General features: G+C 39.1%; 1 protein-coding gene across 3 annotated transcripts in view; it reads right to left on the bottom strand.

Moving 5' to 3' along the window:
* PIK3R1 (phosphoinositide-3-kinase regulatory subunit 1) overlaps positions 1 to 13555 on the bottom strand; it is an 82662-nt gene that overhangs the window by 45557 nt on the left and 23550 nt on the right. Inside the window, exon 1 of one of the 3 annotated variants that reach the window (XM_078003855.1) lies at positions 1511 to 1631. The exons of the other annotated variants lie outside the window; for them this stretch is intronic. Within the exon in view, the coding sequence (XP_077859981.1) occupies positions 1511 to 1517 (7 nt within the window). The 5' untranslated portion in view covers positions 1518 to 1631. Of the gene's footprint in view, positions 1 to 1510; positions 1632 to 13555 lie in introns of those variants that run through there. 3 annotated transcript variants of the gene reach the window in all.

Here is a 13555-nt window from a genome sequence, read left to right as displayed (position 1 = left end):
GCTCATGGTAGATACTTGCAAACACCTCCAGAAGTTCCGGCTGTTTTTAATTAATAGCTCATGTTGGTGGCATCTTGCCTGTGCCTGACTTACTAGAATGTCATTTTATTTAAAATAGGGTTCTGAACCTTAAAATATATATATATAGATAGATCCCTTTATTTTCAAGTCAAATAAATGACCCAAATAGAAATTTAAGTTTGGCTCTTTTAAAGGCAGCAATATTTCACATTGAATGTGCTCCTGAGGCCAGAGGAAATGTTCTTTCCTTTCCTAAAATTTCTAGCCAAGTACTCACAAACCCAGTTTCTTCCCAAGAATATTTGTTTTTTTATTTCTCAGAGCCTAGTTTAAAAAGGCTGGAACCTTTCACAAGTCAGAATAATTCCATTTGCTAGCTGGCTCTTTCTCCAAGTCCAGCTTGAATCCTATGGGACACATAAATCCTTGTCTGAAATGTAGGATAAGTGTCATGAAACATGCTAGGAAATTGGTAAACCACAGCTCAAAGCATAAATACAAAGATACAAGCGAAATCTACTCTAAAGTAAAACTATGATGAGCAGAAATACCACCAAGCATTAATTCTTTAGCTAAGGTAACAAAAATATTCAAGGAAAAAGTATGTGTTTTATGACAAATCAGGGGAGAAAATAAAAATGCAATGCAGATAAAAATTAGTATTGCTAGAAAAGACAAGGTAAATAAATGCACATTTGCCCTGAATTACTTAAGCCAGACATAAACTTGATTTTTCCTGTCAAGTACTGTGTCAGGTGCCATCTGGGAAAAAAAACAAAACTGGGAGCATCTGAGAAAGGTGGAATCTGAGGGAGAAAAGGCAGAAAAGGGCATATTTTACAGCTACCATGCCGTATAGCCAATTGCCACTGGATGGCAGCGGGGTTTTACTTAGCAAAGTTGCTAAAAGCATTAGGATTGGTCATTCAGTATCTGTCCTACATGTTCGGCCCCAATAACTCAAGGTTTCAGGGAAATACAAAGTGCTCCTTCCCGCCCCCAAAATTGGGGATCTGTCCTAGAAATTGCAAACCTTTGTTCTGATTATCAGTAAATCCCTTGAAAATTACTAATTTACTATCAGAGTACATTAAATTGGGAACTAAAATTAGAACTTCTAATAACTTCTAGGATTTTGAATTCAGAAAGCAAGCACACATGTGCTCACATTTGCATGCATACATCCCTCCAGTTTACTATTGCAATATTATCATCTTGAGCCCAGTACAACAAATTGAAACCATATTTTATTCTACTTTTTCTTGTTAACTTGATGGCTTCACCACACTTTTAAAAGCTACACACTTCCCTCCCTCTCCCTTGGCATCCGATCCCTTTTTTTTTTTTTTTTTTTTTTTTTTTTTTTTTTTTTTTTTGTAAATTCAGTAATCTCACCAGCAACAAGCTTTGCTTTCAATAAGTATATCTGCCAACTTAAACAGCATCTCCTAAGGCTATGGAATAATGAAAGACACATGTAGGTACTTGCCTGTCATCAGATGCAAGCTCACGTCTGCCTGAAATTGGGCCTGTAATTCTGCTGATCCTCGGGTTCAGGACAGCGTGACTGAGAGTGGTCTAGAATGTGGCCCTTAGTCTAAACAGCAGATGAAGGATGCAAGGGGCCAACCTTTTTCATCCCTGCTGGGCTCTTGACCAGTCGTTGCTCTTTAGTTCAAGGGGGAGATGTGAGGGATTGCTCAAACACTTGGCAGACAGAAAGGTCTTAAGACAGCAAGTAGTGAATTCTGCCTCATTCCTGCTGATGAACTTGAGGCAGTGCTTTCCAACCAAGCCCAAACTCATGATCCAACCAGAACATCTCCAAGAACAGTCACTCCTGCACACAGCCAAGGCTCCACCACCCCCAATCAGGCGAGGGTCCTACACAACTCCTGATCTGAGCCCCTCCTCAGATGAGACAGAGTTTGCTCCTTTCCCTCTCACAATGCAGTCCACTGTGTGCTTTCCTTTGAGGAAATACAAAGATTTTGTTTAAAAACTTCCAAAGTCTGAAGAATGGAAAAGTGTGAAAAGGCTGAAAAACCTGAAAGAAAGGAGTTGCAGTTCTGTCCATAAAAAATGCTTCCTACTTTTTTGCAGCTGGGGTTACCATCAGAAATCAGTGGCTGATTCATCCAGGTCTACAGGAATGCCCTCTTTCCACCCTGCCCCCACCACCTACAGACTGACTTGAGCACCCTTTTATGCCCTTCCTGTGTTAGTGAGCGGCTTGCAAACGTCCAGTGCCCTTAGTTCTGCCAAACAAGTAAAAACTTCAAGGGCTGTGAGGGCTCACAAAGACATACTCATTATAAAAATTATTATTTTTTTAAAGAAGGAACCTAACAGGGTACGCTGAAAAACCAACTCATCAACACAGTTTACATCTTCCACCTTCTGAACTGACAGCCTAAAAGTCATCTCAAGCACAGGGCTACCAGAGATGCGTTGCCAAGTGTTTTTTTAAGAGGTTTCCACCAGACATTATTAAATTACTATTTTAAAATTAAATCTACGATCCAGGAATTTTACCTTCCATAATAACAAGGGTGAGAGTAATGTAACCACTGTATCCTCCACCTTGAAGAATCTCTTCAGATAGTTGAAGCAGGATCCTTATCAGAAAGCGGTGGCAGTAACCCATTGTGTGCTGACTTGTTTTTATCCTGTCTGGAAATCAATCATTGTCCTCCCTTCCCTTCTCCCTTGGGGAGTCACAAAACAGGCACCGAGCACCAGAGTAACTTTCCTATGTTCACAAAAGGAAAACACACACACTCTCTTGATTTAAAAGAATCTTCTTAAGGATATGAATTAGGTCTCCTTGAGCTCAGTACTGATGGTAAGCAGGTTCTGAAGTCTTATAACTAATCTAAAGAACTCCAAGAGCACCAATTCAAGCTCCTCAAGTAGCGGTGGTTTTAGGAACTTAGGGCTGAGGACACACAGGCCTGCTAACAAAGCAAGGGCTCTCCTCACAGGGCTGAATGCTAATAATAGGAAGTCTCCAACTTACATATGGAGTGTGTTCCCAAAGCTCATTTGTAAGTTGGCTGTGCAAAATCCAGAACACATTTTCCCCAAAAAAACATTATAAACGGTGATTAGGTCCCCAGATTAGACCCCTGAAGTCTGTTTCACTCAAGTGATTTTGCATGACTATAATGGCGATGACTGCAAATGGGCCAGTTTTGGTGACATAAAGGGTGATATAAACTTCAGCAAACAAACATGGAAACCTAACTCACTTATTATAGCTTCTATTATATGTCTAAGTCTATCAAGGCCAATGGAAATAATCTAATCCCCCCACCCCTGACTTTCATCATTGATGTTAGAGGCAAGGAGCTGACAGAGCTAGGGAAAAGCAAAGGGCTGGGAGGCAGGTGGCAGAAGAGGTGTGGCAATGCCAGAGAGCAATGCATGGGTTTCCACTGACTTCCCATGCTGGGGCCTGTCTCTAGGACCCCATGTCCTGTGGCAGGCACCCACTCCCTGCTTCTGCTCCAACAATCTGAGGAGCAGGCAGTGAAGCCTAAGCTCCTTAGATCCCAGAGAGAAGAGAAACATAGTGAACTGGAGAGGAGCAAGTGCTAAGGGCGAAGGAAGACACACACTGCTGGGTGTCTCCCAGCTGTTCCCAAGTTGTGCTGCTCTCCCAGCTGGGTGGCACACTCACTCATGCTCTCAGCTTCCCTCCATTAAGTTTTTAGCTACCCTCAAGGCAGTGAAGATTTTCTCTTCCCTTTGGTGACCCCAGAATCCAGCCCAACACTTGGCATAGAGTAAGCACATAATAGATGACTGTGAACAGTGGTGGCCAGGGAATTATCTTCAGTTCTTTAGGGGTTCCCAGATGGGTATTCATCCAGTTATTCATTTGTCCACCAAATAGTCTATGAACTGTCTTCTACATGAAAAAATTCAATAGCTACTTGACTGAGAAAGTATCTGTGTTAACGCCCCCCACCCCACCACAAGCAGTCTCCTTTCAAAGAGTACCTGGTCATTGAAATACTTGGTAATTGGTGACTATAAACACCTATTAAAATGCAGCTTTATGGGAAGCTAAGTCATTACCATAGTAGCATAGTAGTAGAAGCTACTGGGTTAACAGAATTCCTACAATGGCTTGTTGAATTAACCAATGTCATTTAAGGAAAGAAATAGTTTAGTTAAGAAGTCCAATGCCCAATATGATGTTATTTAAAAATGAAACAATTTAAATACTTCAGTGAGTGTTTAACTGGATTTTGTGACAGGACCACTTAGTGCCAGGGTAGATAATATATCCAAGCAGTATTTTAACAACCCCGTACCTTGGGTTTTATGGAAATACAATACACAAAGACCAAGGAGAGATACCATGATACAGAACTGATGGTTGAGAGAGTAAAAATTAAAAAGAGATAAAAGTTGATTGAGTAGAAAAAGCAGAAATAAAAGTTTCACATGCACCTAATTCTACTCTTCTTTGGTGGTTCTAGGAACAAAACCAACTGCAACAGGAAAATGACTCTGAATTTTAAATAATGAGTAAGCATATATTCCTTTTCCTAAAGGAAGAGACAAAAATAGAAGAGAAAGAAGGTATCATTACTGGTAAATGGGCAGGTCTTGACAGAAGGAAATTACACAGCCTGATTATAACAATGCATTTCAACCTCCCTACATAAAATGCTCATGTCTTAAATTCCTTGGTAATATTTATGAAGCTATCTTATTTCCCTTCTATCTCACCTTTTTGAATCATGCTGCAATACTATGTATGAGCCTAATGCTGACATCCATAGCAGTATGCTGGAAAATACACACATGTTCATTTCCTTCAGAAAATATCTCTTGGTTTATTATGGCCTCACTCCAACCACTCTTCTGTTCAGTTTTTGCTTTTATTATGCTCTACTCATTTAAATTCATCAATATGTTGCTTTGTAACAGTTTACATTTTTTTGCACACATATATAGGTATACTACATAAAAACTGAAACAAATAACATATGGGTCTTCCAATTTCCCTCGTATGACCTCTTTCTTTAGCTGTTACAGTGCTTAGTTCCCAGTGGCGGATAAATAATTGTTGCCAAAATAATTGACCAAACATGTAATGCCAACAAAGGGTATCAAATGATTATTTGGGTAGTGCCTCATATAAAAAAGCTTAGATTCCAAATATGAACAGACGTAAAGAAAAAATAAGGGCACTATACAAAAGAGTATTGGCTTTATTCATAAATTTGTTAGGGTGTGTACCAACACACACTATCACAAATAGAATACTAATCTTTGGAAATCGTAATTTTCTCAAGAACTGAAGGGTGTTTAGATACAGGGGACAATGAGGGGAGGTGGATTTAAGAATCAAAATCTGCTACGCTGGTGTTTTATATTTAAATCTAAGTCATCTTAGTAACTGAATTTATATATCCATCCAAATAGTGGGGAAAACACCATTAAAAAGAACATTTTTGGCCATGCGTGGTGGCTCATGCCTGTAATCCCAGCGCTCTGGAGGCCAAGGCAGGCGGGTCACTCTTGAGGTCAAGAGTTCAAGAGCAATCTGGCCAACATGGCAAACCCCATCTCTACTAAAAATTCAAAAATTAGCCAGGCTTAGTGGCACATGCCAGTGGTCCCAGCTGAGGCAGGAGAATTGCTTGAACCCAGGAGGCAGAGGTCATAGTGTATTGAGATCCTGCCACTGCACTCCAGCCTGGGCAACAGAGCCAGACCCTGTCAAAAAAAAAAAAAAAAGAAAAGAAAAAAAAAAGAACATTTTCCCAGTATGGAAATCCTTGAGAATTTTGTTTTATCAAACGCACCTTAAGGACATTCAATGACTCTGGGGAAATGATGCCATTTAGGGCAGTCGTCTTTGCATGGTGCCCATGATCTGGAAAAACAGGTCCTGGGACCAAAGGCCAATGTCACCACTGGCCTGTCCCGTTTCAGTTGGGCAGGAAATAATGGATTTCAGAGGCTGGAATGAAGGAAAGCCCAAACAAACAACAGAGTTAGAAAAATGTTTTCAGCCTATAGTCCCAGCTACACCAGAGGCTGAGGTAGGAGGATCACTTGACCCCAGGATGTCAAGGCTACAGTGAGCCATGTTCATGCCACTATACTCCAGCCTGGGTGACAGAGCAAGACCCTGTCTCAAGAAAAAAAAAGGCCATATGTAGTGGCTCACACACATAATCTTAGCACTTTAGGAAGCTGAGGCGGACAGATCACTTGAGACCAGCCTGGGCAACATGGTGAAGCCCCATCTCTACAGAAAAATCAGCCAGGCATGGTGGTGCACGCCTATAGTTCCAGCTACTCAAGAGGCTGAGGCGGGAGGATCAACTGAGCCCAGGAGGTTCAGACTGCAGTGAGCTGTGGTGAAAGAAAGGCAGAAAGACAGAAAGAAAGAAAAAGGAGAAATGTTTTCAAAATCAATCATCAAGCCTCTAAAATGTGTCCAATTAAAATCCACTTATCCATTAAAATGGAATTCTATCTCAAAAATATAATTTTGAGACAGACCATGAGAGCAGCATACCTCCTCTACTCAAAAAACTATTATGACAAGGTTAAGAGATGAGCCATGACAAATTCAAAACAGAGGGAAAAGTTCCTTATCAAATCCCAGATTTCCAAGTCCCTTATTCAAGAGCACCACTGAAAGAATTCTATTTCGATCACACTAAAACTACCTGTCAGAACGGCAAACACCTTTGAGTTTCAGTTCTTCTTTTTACCAATAGGTGGCAATCTTTATTGCTAAGGATTTAGGCAAAGGCTTCAGTTTCAGAAAGACTGCCTTTCCTCTCCCCTCTTAAGGCTCAGCATTTTTTCTCTTACTAATGAGCTATTTGACAGTTAGTAAGCATATAACCAAGATACTTGTTATTTATTAAGCTAATGCAATTCTGGATTTATAAAGGAAAAAGAAGTCCCGGAACTCTTTTTAAAAAGACATACATGGCCAGGCGCGGTAGCTCACGCCTGTAATCCCAGCACTTTGGGAGGCCGAAGCAGATGGATCATTTGAGGTCAGGCGTTCCACACCAGGAGGGCCAACGTGGTGAAACCCTTTCTCTAAATTAGCTGGGCATGGTGGCGGGCACCTTTAATCTCAGCTACTTGGGGACCTGAGGCAGGAGAATCGCCTGAGCCCAGGAGGCAGAAGTTGCAGTGAGCCAAGATCGCGCCACTGCACTCCGGCCTGGGCGAGGAGTAAAACTCTGTCTCTCTCTCTCTCTATATATATATATACACACACCAAGTGGACAAAGCAAAAGAGACTTTGCAGGGGAGGGGATGGCTAGGCATGGTTTTGACATTATTATGACTTCCAAATAAGGCATAAAGTACAGAATACACCCATACAGCACACTAAAGACTCTGGAATGGTTCACAACCAACTTGTACAGGTAATGAAGATATATAATGTAAAAAGAAAAAGGTGTTTACCAGAAAACATCCTTCAAGGGACAAGACTTATAAATGCAATGGAAACTCTGTCTCAAAACAAAACTTTATTCCAGTGGTCTCTTCGGGGAAACATGTACACAGGTGTTCAGCAAATTCACTGTCACCTTCATTGCAACTGAAAAGAATACTCAATTATGTGTCTTCGAAAGAACTGGTCAGTTCATGCTCACTAACTTATGTAATTCTGCAATAATTTAACTTTATTTCTTCTTTGGACAGCTTCAAAGAAGGTGAAGAAGAGTTCATCACTACTCTCCATAAAACACTACTTCATATAATCTTCAACTGTTTAAATTGGTCCTTGGTCTTTATTTTCTGTGGCTAAACAATTTCAATTCCTTTCATTTTCTTCAGGTTTAAACGCATCGCTTCAGTCTAAAAAGTAATTTTTTTCATGTTTGTCCCAAATGTATTTTTGTTTTTATTTTTGAGGGCCTCACTGAAATCCTTGGCTTGGTAGAGGTCATCAATTCTATTTTACAGATGAGAAAACCAAGGTTAAGTATGCTACCGTCTTTAGCTCACACAGCACATTAGTCACCGCAATTAGGACTAACGGTTAGCCAAGGGCATTGTTCAGAACTCTGAGATGTCCAGCCTGTTTGCAAGTGCTCCACGTAAGCAAGAATAATGAATGGAAAAGAACAAAAGTGCAATGCTGCATTGGTGATTCTATAACATCAGTAACAAACTCTTTCTCCTATGTATCTCCCACACGCTCATAAGGACCAAAACAGCATATTCAAAACTCAACCAGCTTCGTTTTAAAAAAAGTATATTTGTCTAAATTCTTAAACTTTCCAAGATGTATAACCACTGCTAAATATATTCACGTATAATGCAATAAAGAATTATAAAATATAATGAAGATTTGCTGATATACGTATGTAGTTCAAGCTTTTCCTCCAACTAGGAGGCTCTTTGGATTAGAAAATAAGAGATAGCTAATAAGACCCATCATATATTCCACACTGTATTCTTTTCCAATGTTGAAATCTATTTCTTCCCTTTGAAGTCAGCAGCTGAGTCTCAGAGAATCAACCCAAAGCAGAGTGACTTGGATGCCTGACTTAATGTGGCAACTAACTGTATGAGTCCCTTTACCCCTCTGTTTTGCCCCCTTGATGACAGAAAAATTATTCCTTGTGCCAAGGGATGCAGAGAGGTTGATAAAACTGCATGCTACTTTCTTAGAAATTGTCCATGAAACTCATGGAACATGTTATGAGATGGAATATCATAGATGATGTTCAGTTAAACATATAGTTTCTTAACGTCTAGTCCCACAGAGTCACATTACATCTGACAAGTTCAAACAAGTGCATTTTTTCTAAAATACTTGTTGCCTTATAACTATTATTCCAAAACAAAGGAAGAAAACTTCAAATTAACAAGGGATATGACCAGTTAACTATTCAGTGAACAGCAGCATTCATATATTCAGCACGAATTACAATGTGGTTACAGCTAAAACTCTTTTTTTTTTTTTTTTGAGGTTCGGAGCATAAGTTTAATAGGCGAAAGAAAGAGAAAAGCTCTCTGAAGCAGATGGGGGTCCCGGAGAAATGAACAGCCCTAAAACTCATCTTCATACTCACAAAAATTTTATTACTTGATATAAAATAGGCAGTGAGAGAAAAGTTTTCACAAGGACCATTGAGTGAACTTAATGTTTCTAATTAAAATACCCATAAATAAATCCCAAAGTCTTTAATTATGACCCATTTTGTCAAGAGACTTTCAACACATGCTTTTTGCTAAATCCCACCGGGGAAAAAAGAAAAAGAATTTTCTGTCACTCAAGTCCTGTACCTATGAAAATACACTCCATACAACTGTTTTCTGCATCCAATTCATTTTTCTTCTACCTAACTGGGGGAAAAAATCAAGTTAAATTATTTCAATTTAAAAAGGTCTTTATATACAAATAAAAAGTCACCAAGGATGGCTGGTTACAGAATTTTGGTTTGCCCTGGATGAACGTATATTGCTGCTTATATCCATCTGCAATTTAATCTTAGTAGAAAATATAATTAATGCAGCCACAGAACACTCCAGATTAATGCTTTAAACTACGGCTGTTTAATCTTCTCACTGTAAAAGACCAGAATACCTAACACTTGATTCTAGAAGAGCAGGAAGTAAACAAGAGTGGAGAAGAAACTGAAGTTACTCAATTGTCCATGAAGCTTAAGGAGCCATTTTACATAGTTCCAATTAAGTAGCCCCTCATCACTCTCATTCATTTAATCGTTTCATGGCAGACTCTTCAGAATCTGCATCCCAAAGGTAACTTGTTTCTGCCCCTGATCCACCAAAATTAATTGAGCAGCTGCTTTATGCTGAAGCCCTGGGCTGGGAGCTAGTCTTGATGGTACAGTAGCTTCTTTTGGTTAACTAATTGAACTGTCACTAAAGGAAAAGAAAAGCTACAACAGATATACTTGTTTGCAGTTGGTTTACACATTTTCTCCAGTGACCACTCTGGGAAAGAAAGGTGCGACTATTAGCACAAATTTGGTAGAACAGAACTTTCTAACTCCAACCTCTTTTAATTCATTGCAACTTCCCTTGAAGAATTTTCTAGGTTATGACCTCCATGGATGGTTCTTCCCAGGGCTGAATTTTCTCTGAGGAAAATCCTCTCATCTAGTTAGAGTTCACAGGAGAGGACATACTTTTTTAAAACAGGAAACAGAACATCAAAACTTTTCAAAGTTTTATGTGTCTAATCAAAGCGGTGGAACAAATCTTTTCTTAATCAAAATTATACTTCAACAGTCAGAGAGCCTAGTAGATTTTACATGTTCAAAAACTAACAATTCTTCTGATACCAAGAACAGAAATACAAGTTATGTTTCACATAATACAGAAGCAAAGGGCTCAAAATGGGCTTTACTCTTTCATCGTGGCCTTTTGTAAAAATTGCGACAGTGGACCAGTGGGATTTCTGGCAGGAAAGAAGTCCCATCAGAGGCTGACCTTTGTGTGTGTGTGTGTTTTTTTTTTTTTTAAGGACTTGCTTATGCAGAAAATTCTTGCTTTTTCCATTATGTGGTGTCTGGGGGAGGGTGGGAAGAGGAAGGCTTCTTTCTATACTTGTAGAGCACTGTAATTTAAAATGAGTCATGCAAAACACAAATGAAAATGTTAACCTCTGAGATGGGGGTCAGCAAATTTTATTCCCGCTTAGATCCAGTTTTCTCTGGCCAACTTGACTAAATACAAACCAGGGGCTTTCCCTGGATAGTCACGCTCCAACTTACCCAGACACTGAGGGCCAAGTTCAAAAGAAGGCAAGCTCAAGAAGGAGGCCTCTAGAATTAAGAAATCCTTGGCCATGGCTCAGCTCATGGACAGGCCTTGGGCTATTCTGTTCAACCCAGCATACCTCCCATTTCACAGGTGTGAATTTCCAGCTCCCATCACAGCTCCTGGGGATACCCTAACTCCTTAGATGGGTAGAATGATCTGTCCTGGTGGCAAGCCGTATCAAAGTCCCTGACATGGTCTCCTGGGTCCAGTCTGGGAAAGCATTTGAGTTCCTATCTACCCATGGAAGACCTCTCTTCTGGGGCCGGCTGCCTTGCCTCACTGGAAGTCATGCTTCCAATAAAATCATTAAACCTACGTTCATGATTTAATGGAACCACCCAGCAACTAAACTAGGACTTTTCTTTTGGCTTCATACATCATGACTATGATGTGAAGTTTGACCACCGTGTATTCTCTGAGCAAGATTCAACTTGAGGCCACATGAAAAACTTCAGACACTTGATCCATGTTCTAGCCTCAAGTCCTCTAAGTCAGAGCTGTTTCTTTCCTCTATGCCAAGATTAATTTTTTGCCTAACCCATCAATTAAAACATAAATCTTTTTCTAGGTTGGAATTGCTATAAGGAGTACAATTCCATATTTTCAAACTAACAATATTCAAATATCACAATACTTTTGCCTACATGGAATGAGGGCATTGCTTTAACCTATGATACTTCATATTCTTCCCTTTTTATTTCAAGTAAACTTTGAAAGAAGTTGATGCATTTTGTGCAAATGTGTGTGCAAATTGTCACAAATAAGTCTCTGATTTGATACATGCTTCTAGTACCTGATTTTCACAGAAATGAGATTGGCCAATCAAGCATTTTTAATATCTATAAGATTCTTAAATTAGTTTGAAGGTAACTGGTGTCTGGATAAAGATCATAGAAATGTGAGATTGTATTTAAAAGTCTACAATTTACAGGCAACTACTTGCTAAGATTTAGTTAATACTGCCAGAGGTTCCTTTCCTCCTGCAACTCGTCTTGAGCGTGGTACAGTGTGGTGCTGGGAAGAACCCATCCTGAAGTGAGAAAGGCTAATGCAAAGACCCGCTCTTTACCAGCTACTAGTGTTGGACTCTGGGCAAGTTTCTTTTTCTTTCTAAGCCTCAACCTGCAAATAGGACTAAGTGGACTAAATGAGATTAGGTAGGTAGAGCACACAGCATGCGGTGCCTGGCACAAAGCAAACGTTCAATGCGTGCTTGCAGTTGTGTTAGTAAGGAGTCACATTGAAGAAATTTCAAATTTTTCATCTCAGAGGTAAAACATTTTATCTTGCTTGTATTTAAGAAAAGGAAAATGTAGCATCTAGATGTAATGAACTAAAAACAGTAATGTAAAAAAAAAAAAATTGCAACTACCACCTTTTCAGCAAATCAAAAATTCAGGTAATTATTCAACTATATGCCCGGAATAAAGTAACAAAATTAATCAAACATGCACTGGGATTTTACTAAAAATATTAAGTATCAACTCTTCTTTTTAACCCTTATAAACAAAAGATTTTTTTCCCTCTCATTTTAGGAGGCTTTAATTACTATTAACTAGTAGTCATCAGTATTATTAATAGTTACTATAACTATTAACCCCCACCAGGACCATTTCCTTCTCTTAGGAAATTATACATTAAATGTGAGACAATATAATCTGAAGATTACTACTTACAATTGCTAAGTTATAACTTAAAACATTTCAATATGTGAACTAAACAGCATTTAGTGCTGGTGAAAGATGGTCCCTTAGGAGTCCACTGAATCAAGGGACTCGTCATCATCTAAGCAAAACCCTCAACTATATTTTAAATGTGTTCTAGAAAATAGAATGAGTGGGGTTGCCTGGGAGGTGGAGTGACAGTGGTTTTGCATTTTGGAAAAAGATCACTGTGAAACTCACCCCATCATTCTCTTCTAGAATATATGAAGGGCAACTAGTCTCACAGCTAGACTATAACAAAACGAGGAAGGAAAGAAAAAGTATTTTCATTCTTAAAGAACATAATTACCCAAAATATTAAAGGGATGTAACAACTAGGTTGGAATTCACTGAAAGCAGTTATGAGAATAAAAAACAGTTACAGTGGCAATTCACTTAGTTGAATCTGACAATTCACTTATTCGGGGTAGGCAAAGAGGTCTCAGAGTCTGCTGCACAGACTCAGGTTCCTGGCAAAGAAAACAAGAGTAAACATTTTTTTGCATCTTGTCAAATTTTTCCTTAGTGAGGGCCAAAGTTAGATGATTCCAATCACAGAAGGGCTGCAGAGATGTGGTCTGACAAGAACTGGAGTTTCGGTTAAACAACTGTGAATGTTATGGTCCAATATGTTTAAACTTCCTCTAAATGTTAAAGCTGACCAGGTTTCTCAAGTTTCCCCTAAGGGGAAGATTAGACCACAAGTGACAGTTACAATATAACTGTGCATGTAACGCCAATCCAAACAATGAAGGCTAGTGAAGTAGCAAGTTAGAGCTAGCTTTCAGTCCTTTCTCTAAAGCTGCTTTTAGTGAAACAGCACGCTCAATTATAAAGGCAGATTTGTACAGTGTACCCATTAATGGCTTTTCTATATGATGGTTTAAATATAACACTTACTATATATCATATACAAATACAAATACATATTTATACATAAACATTTATACATAATATATATAAAAGTTGAATATTATATAAATCTATAATGTTATCTACAACATTAAGAAGTACAAGCCAAGTGAGGGCCAACT

This window comes from Macaca mulatta, chromosome 6, assembly GCF_049350105.2.
Source record: "Macaca mulatta isolate MMU2019108-1 chromosome 6, T2T-MMU8v2.0, whole genome shotgun sequence".
Classification (NCBI taxonomy): domain Eukaryota; kingdom Metazoa; phylum Chordata; class Mammalia; order Primates; family Cercopithecidae; genus Macaca; species Macaca mulatta.
The sequence above is the reverse complement of the archived record's forward strand: the minus strand, read 5'-3'. Positions and strand labels throughout refer to the sequence as shown.